This window comes from Macrosteles quadrilineatus, unplaced genomic scaffold (assembly GCF_028750875.1).
Source record: "Macrosteles quadrilineatus isolate MER2022 unplaced genomic scaffold, UCM_ALF_1.0 Scaffold_8__2_contigs__length_117827958, whole genome shotgun sequence".
In the NCBI taxonomy this organism is placed as follows: Eukaryota; Metazoa; Arthropoda; class Insecta; order Hemiptera; family Cicadellidae; genus Macrosteles; species Macrosteles quadrilineatus.
The window spans coordinates 58,786,405-58,808,384 of record NW_026542601.1 but is presented as its reverse complement, the minus strand read 5'-3'; the positions used below and the strand labels follow the sequence as shown (position 1 = coordinate 58,808,384).

The 21,980-nt window shown below is 32.5% G+C and overlaps 1 protein-coding gene across 1 annotated transcript in view; it reads right to left on the bottom strand.

Annotated features, from left to right (window-relative positions):
- The window catches only part of LOC129001107 (uncharacterized), a 103,657-nt gene extending 81,935 nt beyond the window's left edge, over positions 1-21,722 (bottom strand). The window contains exon 1 of the mRNA XM_054428289.1: positions 21,558-21,722. Coding sequence (XP_054284264.1) covers positions 21,558-21,695 — 138 coding nt within the window. The 5' untranslated portion in view covers positions 21,696-21,722. The remainder of the gene's footprint in view (positions 1-21,557) is intronic.
- Positions 21,723-21,980: the final 258 nt, after the last annotated feature.

Here is a 21,980-nt window from a genome sequence, read left to right as displayed (position 1 = left end):
CTCGGTAATCACCCTGTATATAATAATGACATCAATATATAATAATGACGACTAACAGCTAGGGGGCCTGGGGGCGGAGCCCCCAACGAGCCAAAGGCGAGTTCATTACTCTAATATACTAATGTAATTGGGTTTCCTTAAATACAGCAAGTCCTAGAGCAATTATTACAATGACAATACAGTTATTAAGCTAATTAATTAGAATATTATATAGTGTAATATTTAACTTAAAAGATATGAAAAAACACAATTTTTTATTAATACTTTTTGAAAGCCTCATTCAGTACACAATAAATTGGGCATTTGCAAGAAATGCTAGTGAAGAAACCTTTACTACCTAAAAATCAATATATTTAACTATCGAGATTTTTCAAGCATTGGAAATTAAGTTGTTAAAAATATTATAATACTCATACAAACGTGTCCTTACTTTATTCTCTAGGTCAACCGTGTATGATACTTAATGAAAACAACTAGATAATCAAAACTAATAAATTAATTAACCTGAATCCAATAGTGACCCTCTGAACATAATATTTATTGATCATCTGGAGTATAACCTATGTACTCGAAGTATTGTAAATTTATCGAAATGTTCCGGAAAGTCGCTAAAACGAGTTTGTCGTAACTTAGGTTTAAGACTGGGTAACGACTAACGAGCCGGAAAACTAAGAAAACGACCTCGAGATGGACCAATCATAAGCAACCGTGAAATATACTCGATCTACTTGCTAGATGAGATGTATCGTACAATGTTATAGAAATAGAGATTTATTTTCTTGTTATATTCTATCTTCACGTACTAGGACGATAAGCAGTTTACCATAAGGTAGGCGTAGAGGGTCGTGCCATTATCACACAGCTTTTAAGCCAGCTGTTGGCGGGATTTGAACCCGGGACCTCGGAGGGTGAAGAACCGCGCTGTACCACTAGACAATCTCGCTACATTTAAAATATAGCAATGTATTTAACATTACAAAATTCACAACGTATGTAGTTTAAAGAATGCATTGCATTAGGAGCAGTGTAATTATGTAAGAAATGAATTTACAAGGTGAAAAGTATATCACAAATAACATTAATTTTAATAGTACTTAGAAATTATTTCAAAACAGTGATTTGTTGAGTTACAATTTCAGATTGTGGTCCATACCCTACACAATCTACAATATTAAACTATATGCTTTGTAGTTCAACAATCTATAAAATTGATCATGCTTCCTAGTTTTAATACTTTGAATTCATTATTCTGTTGAAGCTACAATCATCCCGAAGCTCGTTGCCAGTACAGTTATCTACTTAGTTACAGTAACTTAACAATGCCAGTTGATGTAGGTATTCAGCACAAGCATGAGTTATCAGAGCAAATCCATGCGGCATGTGGTCAGGTACCTGTGCTATGTGTAACATTATTAATGTGGTATGAACCGCATAACTACGAATGTCCATTGGCTTTTGGATACTGTAAACAGAATCCTCATGCTATTGTAATCGTATGCTTGTTTTGCTGGGTTTAATTTTTGTTAAGACTTTAGCGGTTTTTAGATTTTTTAGATTTTTGTTAACCTCTTTTTAGTTTTATAGTGTCCTACTCGTTGATTATATTAATAGATATCTTTGAGTATCATGGTATTACATTTTTATTTAGCAACACAATATTCATCAATAAAAAAGAAGATACCAACGCCCTCAAATGTTACCGGGTATAGAAAAAAAATCGTTTAATTAGTTGAAATGAATATTCTCGTATTATGTTCATATCGAAATGTATTGCTTTAACAAAACGTAACACGATTTAAAAATAATAATAGCTAATTATTCTTTTTAGATAATTATTTTTCATCCTATTTATTATAACTTTTATCACCTTCTTGAATGAACAATATTTATCCGTATCATACGAATAGTGAATTTCTTAGTTGGTTCTTCAATAGTCTATTAAGAAGCCTCAAATTCAATAATATCAAGAAGAATGTTTTTGAATGAGAACTCCCACACGAAATACATTTACAGTGCAATATAAACTTAGATTGCTAAGTTCAAATATCGTCGCTTTCAAGAACTCTAGTTTACGTACCTTAACGAACGTATGATTATAAATATTTTGTAAAATGCCGTAAAACAACAAACAAGTTTTACCAGGTGAAAAAAACTATTTCTTTACATCACTAATAATAACATTTCCTAATAAATATCATCATCTCCCGTTTGCAAAGTAAAATGTTTAAAAATGTATTTATATCAATCACAGGTTTTTGTTTTTTGCAACGAAAGTTGTTATTCCTGCCCTAACAGGTGGGTTACGAGGAAGGTATGACTGCCCGATACAGGGGTGGGTGGAGGCAAGGGAGGGTAGTAACGATGTTCACCTTATAACCTACTTTACCCTTTGCATTATGCAAACCCTTGGCGACTGCGACTGAGGGATTAACCCGTTTGTTTTCTGCTTCCAGTCTGTTTACATAGACATGTTCACTTCTAAATTAGCTATAATCTTATTTTGCTCCAACTCAATCACTCAACTTATGGAAGCGTATTTTCTTTTTTTTTATTGCATGGCGATAGGATAAGGAACTTAAATCTTACAAAATATGTTATTTGTTGCAGAAAACTGATTTACTTGCTTAATATGTCTTAGAAAAACAAAGCGGGATTCCTTTTAGTTGTAAAATGACACAAATATTACCTATTATCGTGAAATGCTGCATGCTATAAATCATTGTAAAATAATGAAAAACGTTAATTCACCAATTCAAAATACACACGGTAAAATATGGAGAATACATTAACATTTTTCTACAATACAAATATTTTGTTGTGGTTCTAAACATATATCAAACCAAATACACATAGCCTATCCCTATTAAAAAAAGATTGTTAGGATATGCATTTGTTTATAAATTTACAAGTAACTTATGATCGTGCTATATGATTTTAATTTAGTTAATCAAAGTAAAATCAATGCATTGCAAAATGTTGCGACGTCCATGAGTATACAATTCAAATAATATCATTAGCAATATCAAGATAGAGTATATCCGAGGATATTAGAGACAGGAAGGATATTGAGGATATCATTTAGTATCCATCAGTTCTTCCCAGATGTAACCCACTTAGCTCTATTGTCTTGCCGTGTCCTCATTCCATATAGAATTAATTTAAAACATAATTTTACCCGTAGCATCTATATTCAAATTTAGATCGTGTTAAATAATTCTAATTTATTTTATGTCTGACGTTATTGGAGAACAAAGAGATATTTTGGTACAACGTAAGTTTCTTTCTGTAAAATATTTGTTTAGAACAAACCTTTTTTCTTTAATAATATTAATATCCCCTTTAGTTCATGATTTGACCAATGAATAATTGGTCGTGAAATTATTTATGTCGCACTTGTAAAATAATTGTAAAAATTGGAATCTTAATACCAAATAAATATTGTTCTTGCCATCTATTAGAACAATGGATCTATTAGAACGATCTATTAGGTCATCGTTATAAACACTTCTTCGTAGATTTTCCATCCTTATCGATAAGCTGAAAATAATGTTAGGGAGATGTGTCCACTATTTAACAGTGCAAATTTTGTAGAGTGCATTTTTATGTTTACCTATATTGAAATATTATAAAAGCTAAATATAACGATACACCTACAACAACTTTGCTTGTCCAGTTGTTTGGAAAAATACATCGCTCCATGTAAAACTTTCCCTAATACAGTAAAAATGTTTCTTGATTTGACATCAACGTCCACTCACGTAATACACATAAAATTAGGATTCATAGTTTACTGTAATGAGATTCATACTATGTGGTTGCGACTGAAAATTTAATTATCAGATTTTAAGTAGGGACGGTGAATAAAAGGAAGTTCTATTTGACAAAGATTACTCACATGCATTCATCTAGACTAAGACTAGAGCAGTAATTAATTCTCGGTGAAAATCTCTAAAACAAATTTTACTGTGCACGCAAGACACGTATAAAATATGTTGACGAATGAAAAATTTAAAAATGTCAGAATATGAAATAATATCGCCCCGAGCTGAATATTTGGCAGGATATTTATATCACACAGTTTTCTTGGGAACGAAACGAGGGCGAACATTTTCAGTAAATAATGTATACTCTGACCCATTTTTGCCCCTGTTTAGAAAAGAATGTCTTTTTTGCTCAGCTTACCAAAACTACAACTTAGAAAAAACTAACTTCAAAGTTTAACATTTTTGCTTTTTAGGGACCTATGTCCCTACAAGCTTCTAGTTTTACTATAAAACTGCTTTTTTGTTCAACTCCATATCAGCTTGAATCTATTATTGTACGTTCTATTAATTATGTAGGCCATTGATTAACGTTATACATTTAAATATAATCAATAAATCATCCTTCACCCATCTTTCAGTTATGTGATATATTTACTTCAGACTAATTTTTCAGAGACTCATTTATAATATCACCACATTTTGAAATAAATAAATTAAAAATATATGACAATGTACACAGTAAAAATGACGATTTTTAGATTGCAACGATATATGCCCTGTCTACTTAAATAATCTCTTTAGATTGTTTACGACCTAGACTGTAATTTGATAGAATTTAGATTTATTATTTTAGTCAACTTTAATATAACTGTACCGAATTAAGAAGTCACTATTTCTAACACATTTACAGAATTACATGCACGATAAGGTAGTTACAGAGCTTGCTCAGTAGTAACCATAACTTTTTATTCTGGCGCGAAACGAGGTTATGCAGATTCGTGGGCAATTTAATTAGGAGATATCAGCTGTTGATGAGAAGAAGAAGTAGACTTTCGCCCGCGCGGGGGATAGACGAATAATTACTGACATTCAGAAAGCGTGAAGACGAAATGGATCCGAGCGTATTGTAGCGTACCGAGGTGACTCGAGTAGGGTTACATGAGCAAAACTTGAGCCTGCTTTACACTTATAATTCTGTGTATAAGGCAGGCCAATATTTGGCGGGAGAAATGTGTACTCAGTCTTCTGTAGAGAGGGTGAAATTAAAAAAATATCGAACCAGGATAACCACGATACATTGTATAAATTTAAATCAGTTCGACTGTCAAAAAATTTAAGAAATTGTGTTCGTATTCATTCGTTTAACCTATGTTAAATAAGATACGAACAGAAAAGTTCGAGAATTGCTAAAGCATATGACAGTAGTTAAAACATTGACAAACTTTTATTAAAAGTATACTTTAGATAGCTCATTTTGTTTGTTACAGATTTGAAAAACATGTCTGTCTTAAAGTTTCTGGTATTGTTTTAAGATTTCGAACGTTTGTAAGATTCAATGGAATGAAATTTAGAAAAAAAATATAACTATTATTGAATTTTACCATCCAGGATGCTAAATACTTATCGACAGATTGTTAAAGGTACAATAATTAACAATATATTCCTTATTAAATTTAAATTGGTAACAGATTGTAACATAAATTAGTTTAATCTACACATACAAAATACTTCTTATTTCCATATGGTGAAAAACTATCGTCTATCACACAAACAAACGAAATGGTTTGCCATAGGAAATGTCTTTAATATAAAATGTGAAATAGAGATTAAACATTTTTAAGAAACAGCAATTTGCGAATACTAGGCATTCTGTCAGTTACAAATTTTACGATTCGTTAAACATCATAATTTGTTCAATATTGCACAATTGAACCATAATTTGAAATGTCAGTAAATAAATGTACAGGAAAGTAGAAGCGATATTAGACTTAGTTAAAATGTAAATAAATTCATTATCCACAGAAATAGATTTATTGTAAAACCCACTATGAAAATGTTTCAGAAACTAAATGAACCACGAAAGTAGGACAAACTCTCGAGTAATTTTACAAATGAAAATAACGCAATTTGCGGTCTTGGAAGTAAATCATTTTACGATCTACTTCGAGACCTTGGCATTTTAGATGAAATTGTCCTTTTAATATTTGTCACGATTTCGTGTACAGTCAAACTGTTTCAATTGTCTTCAGTGACACAGAAATTGAATACAATACTATACTAATATTAAATTGTAATTTACTATACTATACTTGCCCTCACTTCTGGGACGGTAGGCATCAGAAACTCACCTGAAAACAAACAAAATAAAAATAATTACGTTATAGTTTACATTAAAATGTAAGATTGTCAGTGATGCCAGTTATGTGAGGACGCTCCGGGAATGTTTAAGACTGTTTCTGCTTCGCAGTCTTCGCACATTTCCAATTTTGTTCCGTTTTTCGTTAAATGTATTTTATAGCAGTGGTAATATTAGGTGGTGTACAATATCATTTATTTCTGCACCTGGCGAAATTATTTTTGTAGAATTTAATTTAGGTTTAATTTAGACGATTTTACTCATTGTGATTGCACGATGTATATAGAATATTACTCATTGAATTAGGTATAAGTTACTCGTATTATTATGTACAAGACAATGGATCTTTGTGTAATTGTGTTTGAAAATCTTATTATTTTTTACTCCAATAATATCCATAGGTACGTCTTAAGTTTACTTAGTTAAAATTCAATACTAGTGTTCCAACCGGACATAGAAATTATTTCATCAGTCCGTTTCATTAAATGAAGTAGCCTAGGTTTTTGTACCAACACGCAGGTAGCCGTATAGTTATTGTTTCTCGGAAATCCATCATATTGGGATTTCACACGCAACCTATATTACGGCATAGAGTCTGGGTCTGTACCTCTACTGCAACGTCTTCTTATTAAACGTTTTGATAACAATGTGGGATTTGTTTGATGTTTCCTTGTACATTTTTATCGAATAGTAAGTTGACAATGGTTTATCTTTACAGCAAAAAATTTAATATTTCTAATATCTGGATAATTAAAAATGTGAATTCTTTGTTAGATTTGGTTAAATTTTGTTTTTAGATGTTAATAGTGTAGCCGGTGCTACATAAATTCATGAATATACACTTTGAAGTATTAAGTAAAGAAATCTTAATGAAAATACATTAATAAAAATTAGCCTAAGCCTATATATTGTTATAAAAATTAATTTAAATTTAATTCTTCAGTATCATGTGTACACATACACCTTCCTATTGATTTTTAACGATCTTTTGTTTATTTAAATTTAATATATTTTACATATATCTCTTTCAAGGATTAGATATCGCCTATAAAATATCTTGATGTGGAGTTCGAACCTCATGTTGTATATGAACATGAACATTCTCCCTTTGGTGTGCAAGTCGAACCGCAATCTATTGAGCTGATCAGATGAGCTTACATTGGTAACCGCCTTACCCCCCCCCCCCCAACAGAGGGATTTAGTGGTACAATTGAGGGGGGGGGGGGTAATACAGCTAGGCTTATATGAACGACTCTCCGATGCGTACGAGTTTTGGTATCTCTATTTTATTGTAGGATTATTCGTTTGGCCACAAAGTATGGAGTGGATTTAGAAGAATTTACACTTTTTATATTGTAGTGGAATAGGTGATAATCGTTGTTAAATGTAGAGAAGTATGAAGTGAATTCTAAAAATGTTTACCATCGATTGTGTGGAGAAATATTTAATACTATTAAGCTAACAACTTTAGATAAATTATTGAAAACACATTGCTGATAAATTTAACGAAAATAAATAGTTTGGATATATTTTTAGCGAGCGTAAATGTGTCCAACTCACGCTTAATGCTCCAGAAGACCCTAATACGAAATTAAACCAAACTAAAATGGAGTTATAAAGGGCTAGACCAATAGTGGTATTTAATGCGATATTTTCTCAAAGTCTGTCACTATTTTGGGTATACGAATAGAAAACAAATACGGAGTGAAGAGTGATAATACCCATTGGTCTGAGGAATACATTAAGACAACACCCGGTAAAAATATAGGTGTTTTAGACAATTGTTTTTCTCGCCATGTTATTTTCAGTTCAACAAATGAGAATGTAAGACAAATTGAGTGATTCAATACTAAGAATAAATTATACAACTTGTGATCAAATCACCCTATAATCGTTGACGATTTTTGAAGTCTGTGTACAATAGTATACACTACAGACTATAGTAAACTTGAGGAGTGGCTCCTCTTTTATGATTCACAATTAGTCATTGAAAGTGTCATTGACTCATTACGTCACCTGTTAAAGTGTTTCTTCCAGCTGATAAAGATAAGCAGAAGAAGTCAGTTAAAGGTTAAGTATTAGATTTAATTCGAAACAACTTTTATTATTAACTAACTTCACCAAATAGCTGTGTAAACAAGCGATGGATGCTAGCTGAAGTATATTATAATAAAATTATACATTTGTGTATTTTAATATTTTATAATTGGGGCAAGTCGTCTTACTATTGGAACAAAATGGAAGGTGTAGTTTTTTGTTTATTTCCAGTTTGTTATCGTTCTTATAGTTAGATGTTTCTTTGAAAGCAGGAAATTCTACAACACGTCTGAAATACATCTGTACCCACAAGTCATAGTTGGGGCAGTTCTAGTATTATCGACAAATTAAAATACGCAGAATAGTAATTAATCAATTAGGAAGACGATCATAGAGGCAGGTTGTGGACAGGGTGTGAATAAGGTTTCGGTTATCATGGAAAACCGCTTATTTTAGAAAATACATTAATTACAAGCGCCACTTTGTTACTCAGTTTAGATTTAAATATATGGGAAATACTTGTTTCATTAGGGAAAACTATTTTAGATCTTTGTGTTAAGTCCCAAATGTTTTTCTAAAATAGCCACAACACAAACAAGTTTTTCCTAAACGTTTCAGGGTGAACATATGGTGAAACCCTGTGACTAAGTGGTAACTCTCTAAACAACCGATAAAGTATTTTAGGAATGATCACGCGCGAATTGTGATTCAGCGTACGTAGTGAAACTTGGCATCGCGTTGGAGTGACTGGTCTCAGTCAAGGGCATCAAATACATACTTGTCACCTTTGATGACTGAAACTGGTGATACGCAGGGTGATTTAAACATCTGTAGTAGAGTTTTCAATGGTTTCCGTGCCAAAACTTAAAATAAATATTTAAAAAATTATCAAAATTGCAAAAACTTCATTACTACTTTACTTTTGTTCATAATATATCTTTATATCTTGATTTAGCTCTACATTTTTTAAATCAGAATGAGCTAGCATATCGGGATAATTTTTTACCAAGGATGCTCAGCCATTTCCAATGTGTAAGCTCCAAATAGTGACAAATTAATATTTTTTATTGAGGATACCAGAAAAAAGTATCCGAATCGTAAACTAATTTGGATACCTAGTAAAAGGCAATTAAAGGGTTGAGCAATATTAATATGGGAGGAGCTTCACGTAACTCAAACTAAGAAACCACACTTTATTCAATAGATTATCAAACATACGGAATGTAACCTCAGATCCTGAAACGTCGTGTAAACATTTTTTAGTAATCGTGATAAGAAACGCCGACAACAATCTCACGTGACGATCTCATAACAGAAACACCATCATCGAACTTGAACTTGGAGAACCCATAGTTTCTTAACACATTGTTCATCAAAGTTTCAAAATTTCACGACACTAAAGTAGATGATCGTGATACCAAAAACACCAACAGCTTTGGCTTGACCTTGAATGAGAGGAGCGTAAACATGACACATGAGGTTGTGTATATCGTTAACATAGTGGTCAAGGTAACTCCAAAACCACGTCGCGTCGTATCTCTCGTGGACTGGGAAGAAGGAAACATTATTCAGTAAGTTAAAAAACACAAAAATAAACAAGTCCCAATGAGGTTTTTTTAGCATTTTCTTCGGGTAAAACAACTATAGTTAGTACCTGTGATCTAAATATATTTAAATCCCAGCTCAAGAAATATGTGTTTTTCCGTCCATAATAATCCAAATTGCTCTTTAACTCCCGTGAGAAGACGACCTACTAGTTAGTTAAAAGTGTGAAGGTTGGGGCAGTTTAGTCTGTAACTAGGAAACTATTAAGTGGAAAAGAACTAGTTTCCTGCATAGTCACACTTCTACGAGAACATGGAAACTACGTTCACTGCTTCAGGAAGACCTTGAACAAGTAGAGTGGACCTAGCGTCAACAAACGTACATCGTAATCCATTGTTAACTTGTCTTCTCTCCGCATTATATTTTAAAAGTGTCTATCTTTGCTGCATATTCTAAAAATACTGGAATTTCTGTAACGACTATTCAATTCACAACAGGCAATAACATTTCACTTGTAAACACATGGATCTTAAAATGTTATTAGGAATATTTGGATTAATCTAAACTAAAGATAGGGATTAAATTTAATATCTTTCCTCCTTTAAGCAAATATGGGATGATAGGTTAATAAAATAAATGTGCAAGTCAACTTAACTATTAATTCAAGACCTTGACACATTCCTAACTAAGAATGTTCTGTCAAATACAGGAATACAAATGTTGAACTCTATAAGTAAGTAGTCAATGTTGGAAAATACTTATACATTTTTGTATCACTGTATCATGTTTTACATCGAACTAATCAGAATAACCTCAGGGGTAAGGGGTGATTTAGTAAAATGCGTGAACCATTTTCTAACAACAACCAGTAAAATGTATAGTGTCCAAATAATCCAACCATCGTATACCAAAGACCACTGATGTTTTTACGTTTAAAGATTTAAACATCAAACATAACAAAAAAAAAGCAGGATTAGCGTAGATAGACTCAGGACTTTATCCGTAATGTTAGCGTTGGTATATAACTCAGTTAAATTTGATTCAGTTTTCTTAAAACGGCCTAAAAGTTTTCGAGAGAATTGCCGTAGTTGTTGCCTGTCTTGCTTTGAATAAACTTCGAGAATAACTTTCTCGCCCAGAGCTACGTGTTTTGTTCGGTTTGGAGGAAGAAAATATAAAAAGTGACGAATGAAATATAATATCTTTTCAAAATTGGATCTTAAAAAATAAGTAGTTAATTTTGAAAGTTTTTGTTTCTTTGTTGCTGTATAGTAACAATTTGTAAAGTAATGTAAAATATTATTGACGATTCAAACGTAATTAATAAGTTTTTTTTTTTATTAGTTGATATAGTTCTCATATACAGGGATCACCACAGGGACGTTTTCCTTTCCATCATAGTTGAACTAAAATAATAAAGTTCATCAATGGTTATACTTTGACCTCTGAGTTACATTATAATCTAAGCCATTGATGGTTGGTCTTAGTGAACTTTCTACCGGATTTTCCAGAATAAAAGTCATGAAACGTCATAAGACTAGCCGTGATTTGTTTTATAATACTTTACCGACCCATAATATTCCGGCAAATACATACAAATGCAAATACATTACTTCCTCTTGAATTTATTCTGGATTAACAAACGCTGTAAATTTTTGGATACAGTGATAATGAGAGATGTATTGATAATAAAATATTCATGAATAAATGTATGCTTACTCCGTCTGTAAATTTGCTACTTTGCCAAGCAATCGATTTTTGGAGAAACTAACGCATTTTAATTTTAAACACTAGAAATTAAAGACGAATTTGGAATGTAGCCCCGATGGTACAACACGCCCCACACGATGCACTGAGAGCCCTTAAAACGTTGTAAATGAGAAGGGCAGTAAAAGCCCTTAAAGTACGAGTCCTCTTGGAACAGGCGTTTCACCATATTTCGTACTATCTTACACAATACAGAAAAATACAGTTATAATTTACACACGAGAGTTAAAACCATTTTTGTTGAGCCATTCAAAATTGGTATCATGAGTTAAGATTGATAGAAACAGTTTTTATCATGAGAAAGCTAGGTTAGTCCATAAGTTAATGGGCCTAATACGAGGTAGTACATGTCTAATAGCTTCTTAAACCTCCGCCAGGTTTAATTCAAGCTGTTAAAAAACTTTAATTCAATCATTCACTATAAAACCACTATCGTTTTAAAACCAAAGATCCATACATACATCTTTAATCTTTAAAGAACTTAAAGCGTCAACAAGACTAACCTAGGCTAACCTGACAAGCTTATGAGTTTTAAGTTGTTATATGTAGGTAATGCTACGATGTACTTGCGGTTATTTGTATTTAAATATATCTAAATCAATAATCCCTCAAAACAAAAAAGTCCAAGCTTAAAGCCCAGCTTTTCTTATAGTGTAAAGGAGAAGAGTTATCATTATCCAATCATATTGTGTGTGAAATATACAAATTTAACGACATAAACTAATTTAGAGGTTAATAAAATTTAAAAGTGCAGTTTTTACATGTTTGTCTTTACATTAAGCACGCCTGTTAATAGGCCTATGGCAAGCCAATTTTCAATACCTGATTAAAAACGCATTTCCAAATACAACAAGGAAGCAGACGCTGAATGATGTAATATAGGATCGTTCATTACTGGCGTGTCTGCATTTGGTAAGCCGAGAACTTTAAGAATGTTGAAGTGAAAGTTCCCTTGCCTTAGATAGCGAGATGCAATATATCGTTAAAAAGAAACCCGGATACAAAGTCAAGATTAATATATAAAGAGAATATATCGAAGTCGAATGGTAATCGTGAACTTTCCAAATATGTTTAATACAATTGAATGGTTTCATTGGATAAAAACAAATATTTGACTGACTAAGATTGGTTGGAAAGATTCTTATACAAATATGCATTTGAGACTTCCTGGCTCTATGATACAGTATATTTGTATTTTGTTGATATTGTATTGTTGTATTGTGTTGATACTGTATTGCTGTGTTGTGTTGATTCCTGTGCAAAACTTAAAATGTTAAATTGTTTTCTATGTTATTCTTTAAAACATTCAATTCAAAAACCAAACGGGCTATCATTTTAGTTATTAGTATCTGCAAATGAACGCGTATACAATAAATAATTGTTAATGGGAAATGTTGTCGATGTTTAAAGACATTTGCTAACCCAGGTTTGATTGCCTTCAAAACCCCTTACTGTAATATAATGGTTGGAACGTTGTTAAATATTTGTATAATGTTTTCTATGTAATAATAGGTACTAAGATGCTCGTCGCGTAAGACTTTTAAGTTTTACAGGTACCTACGCTGGTATGTGAGTACAGCGTCAGCTTATTTTGCCAGCTTATTTACGATGAAATAACTTAAAGTTAGCTGATCATAACAACATTTTCATCTATACAAGTTAAGCTAACCTAATAGTGTTTTAATGTCAGGAAAGTGGAAAGAGGATCTACATTAAAGCATAGAGCCAGTTTGATATGCAACCATAACCACTAATTAAATAAAGTTTAAAGGAAAGCTGGTAAACAGGAGTGTTTGTATATCAAAGGATAAAATCCCTTGTTCAGAAACTGCTTTTAAAATAAGCCCACTTAACCCTCCTCACCATGTAATTGAGAATTGCGTATAGAGTTCCACAGCTAAATTAGAATTCTTTGATGTCGACTTTGCGTTGTCATTCACCGTTTTGTTCGAATTTCACTTTAAAACTTTCAGGAGCGGTGTAGCGGTTAAATACCCTACTGTATTTGAAAAGAATAAGCAAAAGTAAAGAAATAATAACTAGGACCCATGTTGAAAAGAATCCGAAAAGTTTTTTTAAAAGAATTTGCTCAGTAAATGTTTCGTCGTTGTTTGAATTATAACGGAAATACACATTTAACGTCAATTGTGGTTGTATGCATAGTTAAGTGATATTATAAGGGATTTTTGCCGTAACTTCACTTCGTTACAGTCTTTATCCTCTCTATAATGTTATTATCTACAGTGCAACCATACGTAAAACTCTTAAGAGGCCCTATTTTTATTTTTATGAGATTTAGTGTTTTGAATTTAAACTATCTAAATATTATTTTACGATATGAACAACAGAACAATGTTTAAACATACCTGTAACAGCTTGTGCAGAAATGTAGGATATCCTAATTCACAAATGCGTCTTTTACTAATAAAACCCTCACCAAAATAACTGCTGTCTTCAAATTTATTTGTGTACAAACAAAAACCTTTTTACGGATAAATTTATAGAACTCTGTCATCACCCGAGCAGGGTTGAGTCTGGACTGGAGAAGTTCTGAGAGGTAGTTTGACCTTTGGAACACTCTTATTATCCATCGATGTAGATAAGAGTACCTTCAGTGTTTTGTGAACTGAAATGATTTATAAAACGATCTTAGGAACGGTGGTTCAAAAACACAAGAGAATGAGGAGGTGGATTCGACCAATAATGCGTTTATGTTTTTCTTAAAACTAGTGGTCGTCCAGTGGTCAAAAACTCGACCACAAATATCTAATGTACATACTTCTTTATTTACTTCTTCATTTCTTTATGTACACCCCATGCTGTAAATAAATTATGTGATTGGAATTTCTTCCATTTGTTCGGATTTTCTGTTTATATTTTGTTGTTATTTCGTCACCAGCATGGAAACCCACAAGGTCGTAGTTATTTTTTTTTAATTATTTTTGTTTTTATTTTTTAGCCTATTTTAATTTATAAAGGGATTCTGCACACCTACAGTAAAATATATTTCAAACACTATGCGTAGGTTTTCCCTACAATGCACACGAGCTGATAAAAAATATTGTAAAGAAACATGCGTGCCTATTAATATATAGATACTGTCCAAAATATATATCTTAACAAATGAATGGTCTGTAAATCATCAGAAACAAATATCTCACACCTCTCGCAAGAGTTCATTTTCAAGTGCTTTTATACATTCGACAACCGAACAAACAAATAAAATCACAACTTCTCTAACAGTTAAATACAATTTTACAGAGGGATGTATTCTTATGCTTTAGTCTATACAATGAAAGAGCCTAAAAACTAGAACCAATATATGGTGAAAAAAATAATATCGTTATTTGGGTATTTTATTAAGTTATCCAATAACCAGAATAAACATAAAGATCATAGAAATTAGAAAAGTTGTGGAACAATAAAACTAACATCAAGTGGATTACGGAGATATCGATTAAAAACACTATATTGGAAAAGTTAAATCACTAAAAAGACAAATAAATTACTTTGCAAATCAAAGTAAACAAAGTACATAAAGGGTTATTTCAAATCAAGAAAAAAAAACTAATAAATAATAACTAAAAAATAATTTAAAACAATAAATAAATAATAAATAAAAATATATAGTTTGTCTCAGAAATTTCAGTACGGTAATTAGTAAAAAAATACTTCTGGAAAACAATTTGAGAAAATAATTTAAAAATTGATTGAACTAAAATGGTTGGCAAAGATTTGTAAATATTTATTTATGTGTTATTCAGTGGACCTAATCGAATGTCCTTGGCTGATAGTTTGTTCTCAGTTGTTTATCAACAATAACATTTAACAATAGGAGGTTGACGTATCACACAACAATACATGACCTACTGTTGCTACTTGTTAGCACATCAGATCTATTATTTGTCAAAACAAACCTCTCCAAAATATTTTACTGTTTCGAATCTTGCGGATGGGTTGTGTGGTGGGTTCTAACTAGTATATCCAATTATGTTAAAGTTTAAATTTAAAATTCTTTAGAGGTTTATTTAGCCAACATCCTACAATATGCATTGCATATTCATCGTATCTAACAACGCGGCCATTGCATAACTGTTGTATTCATCTCAATCCTCCAACTTCCAGAACCACAAGCGTGATCTGCCCTGATGAAGGAACTAACTTACGAGGGATGTTACGAAACGTCGGTTTACATGTAGAATGTCGATTGCATATTTTAATAGTGTAGAATCTTCAAATGTATATTTGACGAGTAAAATCAAATAGAAAGAAGAAATTGAATAGTTTAGAATTGTCAAATAAAGTAGATTTGACTGAATACTTTGACTCTCCTCGACTGAATCTTTGAAGTATACAACCATTTCTCATTTTCAAGCTGCAACTAGTTTTTATTTAGCCTACACGAAGGTGAAAATTGACCCTCCGTTACAGGGCCCGTCAATTACTGATTCTTTATAACGGAGCCAAATTAAAAGGATAACTTATTACTTTAAACTATTAACGTATTTGATGACACATCAGGCAGTGACAGTGACAAAAACTATGAGAGGAAATATACTTTTAAACACTTACTAGCGAAGTCTGTGAATGTGGGTAGGTCAATATTTTTTAACATAAAAGTGGTCTGTAGAGTTGAGAAGCATACTTTAATATACAAAGTCAATGGTATGATGTATACACATAGCTTACATGTTGAAAACCTTTGCAATTTCACTCCGATTCATAACTTTTAACGTATTTTATAATGTAAAATTATCAGTCACGTAATTTAGATTTCATATCCGGCAACAAGTAAAACGTCCAAGTACACATACAACTCAAATTTGTTCCTATAATGACGCCAAGAAAAATGTTCATGTAACATACCACAAAACTGATTTAATGCACTATCCATGTTTCGTGCAAACAGCTTATTAGAGTTGTCAATATATATTGTTGCTTATACATCCGTTACGAAACTAACGAGCTATTAAAACTCTGAGTAGTTAACTTACATTAATGTTTGGGGAAATCGGGTCTTAAAATTGTATTCTAACAGAATAAGTTTCAAGCACTAGGGATACTATGACTGGCATTACTCCAAAAATAGAACGGTCCATTTTTAAGGATTGGGTGTCAATAATAGGCCTATGTAAATAAGTTACACGTGAAAAAAAAGTAAAACGTTGGCCTTAGGAAAAAACTTGCCTAACGAACACAACAGCCAATAAAAACAACGTGGTCTAATGTTTACGCTCCCATTGTGCCAACATTAGATCCTTACTGTGTTTCCCTATGAAGTTATATTTCAGAGTAACAGGTTTTGCATGATCGACTACAATGCATTTCAGCATACTACAAGCTGTAACGTTGGTAGCATTGTCAAAAGTACATTGTTGTACTGACCAATGACACCAGCTGTTTACTTTCCCTGGGCGCTTCGTGAAGTACTTTCTCTCGACCCTAATAGCTCACTTAGTTCTCTCCGTTCGTCACTTGAGCACAGAGTGATGGATAACTTCCCTGGGCGCGATAGCATCACGTATCGCCCTACATTGTCTGTCACTTAGGCGGAAATGGCAAATTTGTTGTAAAAATAGAACTAGGGCTTCGGATAAATAGAAACCATATTGGCGACTGTGAATTCAAAGTACCTATCCGACCTAGTTGTACATTAACGAGCATTACTTTCGGTTATGGTACAACCAGAACCATTTTAACGTCTCTTCTCCGAGTATTTACTGTATTATTACAGTTTCATAAAAGTATTGCTTTGAAAGGGTCTCGCACACGTATGGTGAAATAAAGGCAACAGTGTTATATATCCCCCCTGTGGCTTTTATTTATATGTATATGCCCCTGTTATTGGACAAGATTCGTTCGCTTTTTTCATCGCTCATGTATCAATAGTAGTTTGATTGCAGCTCTCAAATACATTTAAATACACAATTGATAATTAAAAGTGTCTTCAATGAGTCTTTTAGAAAAAATAACATGTTTCCTACTGATGTAATGTATTAAAGTGCATACGTAATTTGAAATAATAAAAGTAAGCCTATGTACACTTTGTGAACACATGGGGGATACTTTGACCTTATATTATCGTGTGAAAAAAGTGAAACGCTACATCCATGCGGGCAGAAACGCGCTTCAACACCACCACTGCTACAAACCGTGCAAGATACATCATACACTATACATTATACGACGCGTGTTTCTATCTTACTACGCATGTTCATTGTGCATTGTGTTTCGACATGTGTTGTTTTCCAAACTAAAGCCTCGCTAATTATGTTTAAAGTTAGGAAAACAATTATTCTTCACACTATTTATTATGCGAACACCCGGTTTATATTTTAACGTAATTTGACAGAGAAAAGTATACCGCTTGAAAAAAAAAAAATTTAAATACTGCCGCTGATGAAAGTGATATTTGAATGTGATGACCTGAATACATAGAGCAATTTTAAAAGATGAGCACAGAGTAAGCAAATGTAGGCAGGCATCGTCATTCGGCAATGTGAACACGCAATACAATCGGCGTAACTACCTGAGTGTTGTGAACTGAAGTCAGAATTATGTGACATCGATTCTGCAAGATGAATCACTATTATCTCAACATGTAGGATATCTAGGTAGACTCACGATGTTATATTCAATGTTAGTTGACATTAAAAACTATTTTGGGGGTTTAGAGTAGGTCTGTAAATATAAATAGGCCTATCACTTCAAAATAATACATCCAAGTAATAATTTAAAGTGTATATAAAAAGGTTTGTCATTTAATATATTTTAAATTGTAAAGACGAGCTTTTATGGAAAAAAATATAAAAAATTGTTGAACAATTTAGCAAACACTCTTCTTGCCCTCTCAGATTTTCCCAAATAATTGTGAAAAGAAAAGTTAAAAAAATTTTAAAATAAGGCATTGTAAATTAATGCTATAATTAATACTCGAGTTGGTTCAGCAGCTATCTTACTTCCCGCGGAAACAAGCTGATAACATTTCGACAAGCAAGACTGCATATGATAACCACTTGCACTTTGAGGCTTAAAACTTGAACTATCGGTACATCCAATTCAACTCATATTCTATTGTAATAATAGTAAATCTTAAAACCAGTTTGCATCAACAAAGTCACAACATTTTCAATAAATTGATCGTTACGGAGAGTTAGAAATTGTATAAAAAAATAATTTTTTATTACATGATCTTAAGAACTTGCTCTTTAAAAAATAGATAAATTTTTGATATTTTGTATTGTTAACTGAATTTGAATAGTGTTTATTAAACTTATCATATACATAAGTGAAGTCCTAGATCATAGGGATTGTATTAGGCCTACGCGTAAATTGTCCTGGCTACAGAAACACCTGATGTTAGCATTCACATTCAGATATAGTTGGCGTTTTTGTTTCTAGCGAAGGACTTACGATTTTTGTGATTGGTACCAACCATCACAATGCCCTTTTATATTTGCATTGATCATCAATTTTCGTCTAGTCCTAGTCTATGTGAGGACTAACTAAAATCTGCCTCATGATTCGAATCCAATGATACGAGTATATTATCATAGGTTATAGAGTACTAGCTGCTGTACCCGTGCTTTGCAACGGGAAGAGGAAGTGCAAGAGAAGATTTGTTCCTCCTATCTATTGGTATAAAATAGTTACACCCGCCAACCGTTTTAGAAACAAAATTCAACAGTACCACTTCAATTAATAAAGGTTTGTGGCTTTTAATTCAGATAATTTATGGAAACTGACATTTTGATAATAATTCATGTTAAGTTGTCTATAGGCTAATATAAAACAATCTTACCAAATCTTCGAAAAACATTTTCTTATACTTCATTCACTATCGTCTCCCTTCGTTCCTTATCGTTTTCCTCTATTTTGGATATGAATCTTGAGGTTTCTTGAACCACTATTTATTTAATTTAAATAAACAAATTAATGTTATTAGACACATCTTTAAAAATTCCACTCACAATAAATCACTTAAAACATCAGCTGATTTAAACTTCAGCAATATTGTTGTGCCTTTTCAATAGTGTTTCGAAATATTAATTAAAGGATATGTATACTATATAAAGTTTGAAATTATTAATTTACCACATAATTTTCATCTAAGTAATTAATATCAATAATTACGATTGGATTTTGCTTAAGCTGTTTCGGTTTAGTATTTTAGTCATGCCAGCGGCCCAGGCAGACACCAGCACTAGCTACATTTTATAATAGTACAGCTATAGATGTTGACTTTGTTACATCGAAAAATTACAAAAGTCTAAGGGACATTTATCCCTGCTGTACATATCATATAGTGTATATAGTCACAGTAATTAGAACAACTACTCTTTGTACGTATGGATACTTGGAACGCTACTCACGATGGTCAGAGTCACTTCACATCTTTTAACCATGGTAAGCTATCTCCATTAAGTTTCACATACATCTCCGAATATATCAATGTATCCATTCCACCATTGAAATGCTGTAGGCCTATAGTCAATTAAAATTAGAAATTTTAACTGACCGCAACAAAGATGGTAGGTATCAGCATAGATAAAACATACTCCCTTAGTAGATTTCTCATCCTTATGGAACAGCTGAAGACAATTTTATTGTTAGTTCTGTACGGTTTTCTGTAGATGTCGTGTTTTGTTTACAATTTGTTTCCCGTTATTACAGCCATTTAACACCTTGTTTAACCAAATAATACGATCTAATCATAAATAATAACTTGTCCCCTAGTTATATAACCAAACAGTAAAGCACAAATCAAGAAATCAACCCTAAATAATAGAAACAAAGTTTCGTCAACACTAGCGCCTTTGTGCTACGTACATGAACTAGACACGAAAAACTTGCTTCAAAATTTACAATGGGATGAGAAGTCTACTTGTGTTGGTTAGTCTATGGTATCAGTTTATGAAGTTCATGCGAAAACCATTGATACAATAAAATCGTCACAAGGCGACTTCCGCAATAAAATATTGAAGATCAGCTGTTTAATCCCCATCACCCCTTCCACCTGTACTTGTCACCCCCTCCACTCCCTCGTCCATCACATCAAGACGTGTGCATTATGCAGGAGTAAGGGTAGTTCTTGTGAATGGAGTGCGTCTGTTATCCCCTACCCCTACATCAATACTTCGCCGGCGCTTAGAAATGTTTTGTGTAGTTTTTAAAAGTCGCGATCAAAATCTTTGGTTGCATTTAGCATTTACCTTTTTAATACAGGAGGTACAAGAAAATGTTCAAGTAAAAGTAAAAATCTATTAATTGAATGGTAAACGTGTGTATAAACTTGAAATTACATATCTTTATAAGTTTAACATCTCAAATTACTTTAATACTTTCTTCTGAAATGGCGACCATACGAAATTCAAACTCACATCTAAACATAAATTAAAAGGTTTTACACCATCTGTAGAAAAGTTTTTGTTAGTGATAACTGACGGATAGATTTTAGTAAATCGCCTCTTCATACTGCTTCTCCTAATATAAGTTTGAAAAATGCTTTTACCAATGGCATTGACAAATGAAGCTTAAAATCTAAAACTTGAAATTATTCACGACCGTGACTTATTTGTCAATTTACTTCAACTTTAATTTTGTCTTAATTGTTTCTTATATTGATTATATGCATATGCGTTTTGTAAGCTCAAAACATTAATTCTGTTATGATAACCTCGTGTCGAAATTATTAGTGGTCAAATATCATCAAAAAAGGTACTCTGGTATTTATTGTATAGAATATAATGAAACTACATGACTACCGTAAATCATTTATATATTGGTAGCATAGGTACGTTTTTGTGAAAATCATTGATGTTAAAAACACTTAAATGTTGATTGGTTAACTATGTTAAACACGTGTATACGCATTTTGTAAACTTACACATATAATTTGGTTTTACTGTCCAATACTAACCAAATAAATAAAACTAATTAGGCAAATGATTCTCTGACAAGTATTGTGTATAAAGCCATATCATTAATATCATAGATTTGTCAATCTATGATAATATGATGTACCATTCTACACATGCTAATTAAATATTCCACACTTAACCCTATCGGAGCTTAAACAAATCACTTACCGGGCAATAAGTAGACATGTTCATCGGTGAATTCCTCCCCGTGGCGGTCCCTTCCTCTCGCAGTCTCGCCCTCTCAACCCTAGCCAGGGTGGGGGAGTCTAGGATAGACGGTGGTCCACTGGGAGTATCCACTATCATGGTACGTCCTCACTGCACAACCACTGACGCCAGACTGACTGAGCGAGCACTCCACCGCGCGAACAGCTGATCGCCGACGTTGCCTAGCAACCGCTGACAACAATGTAAACAAATGCTACCTTGTAGTGCTCTGTTGTAGAGAGAATGGGTGACGTTAGCCACGAGTTTATGCGAATGTGAATAATTTTAATATACCATACGATATACAGTGTGATTAAAATATCCCAGAACGGTGTAATGTATTGAACATACCACTATAGATGAAGTAATGATATTTTTTACAAC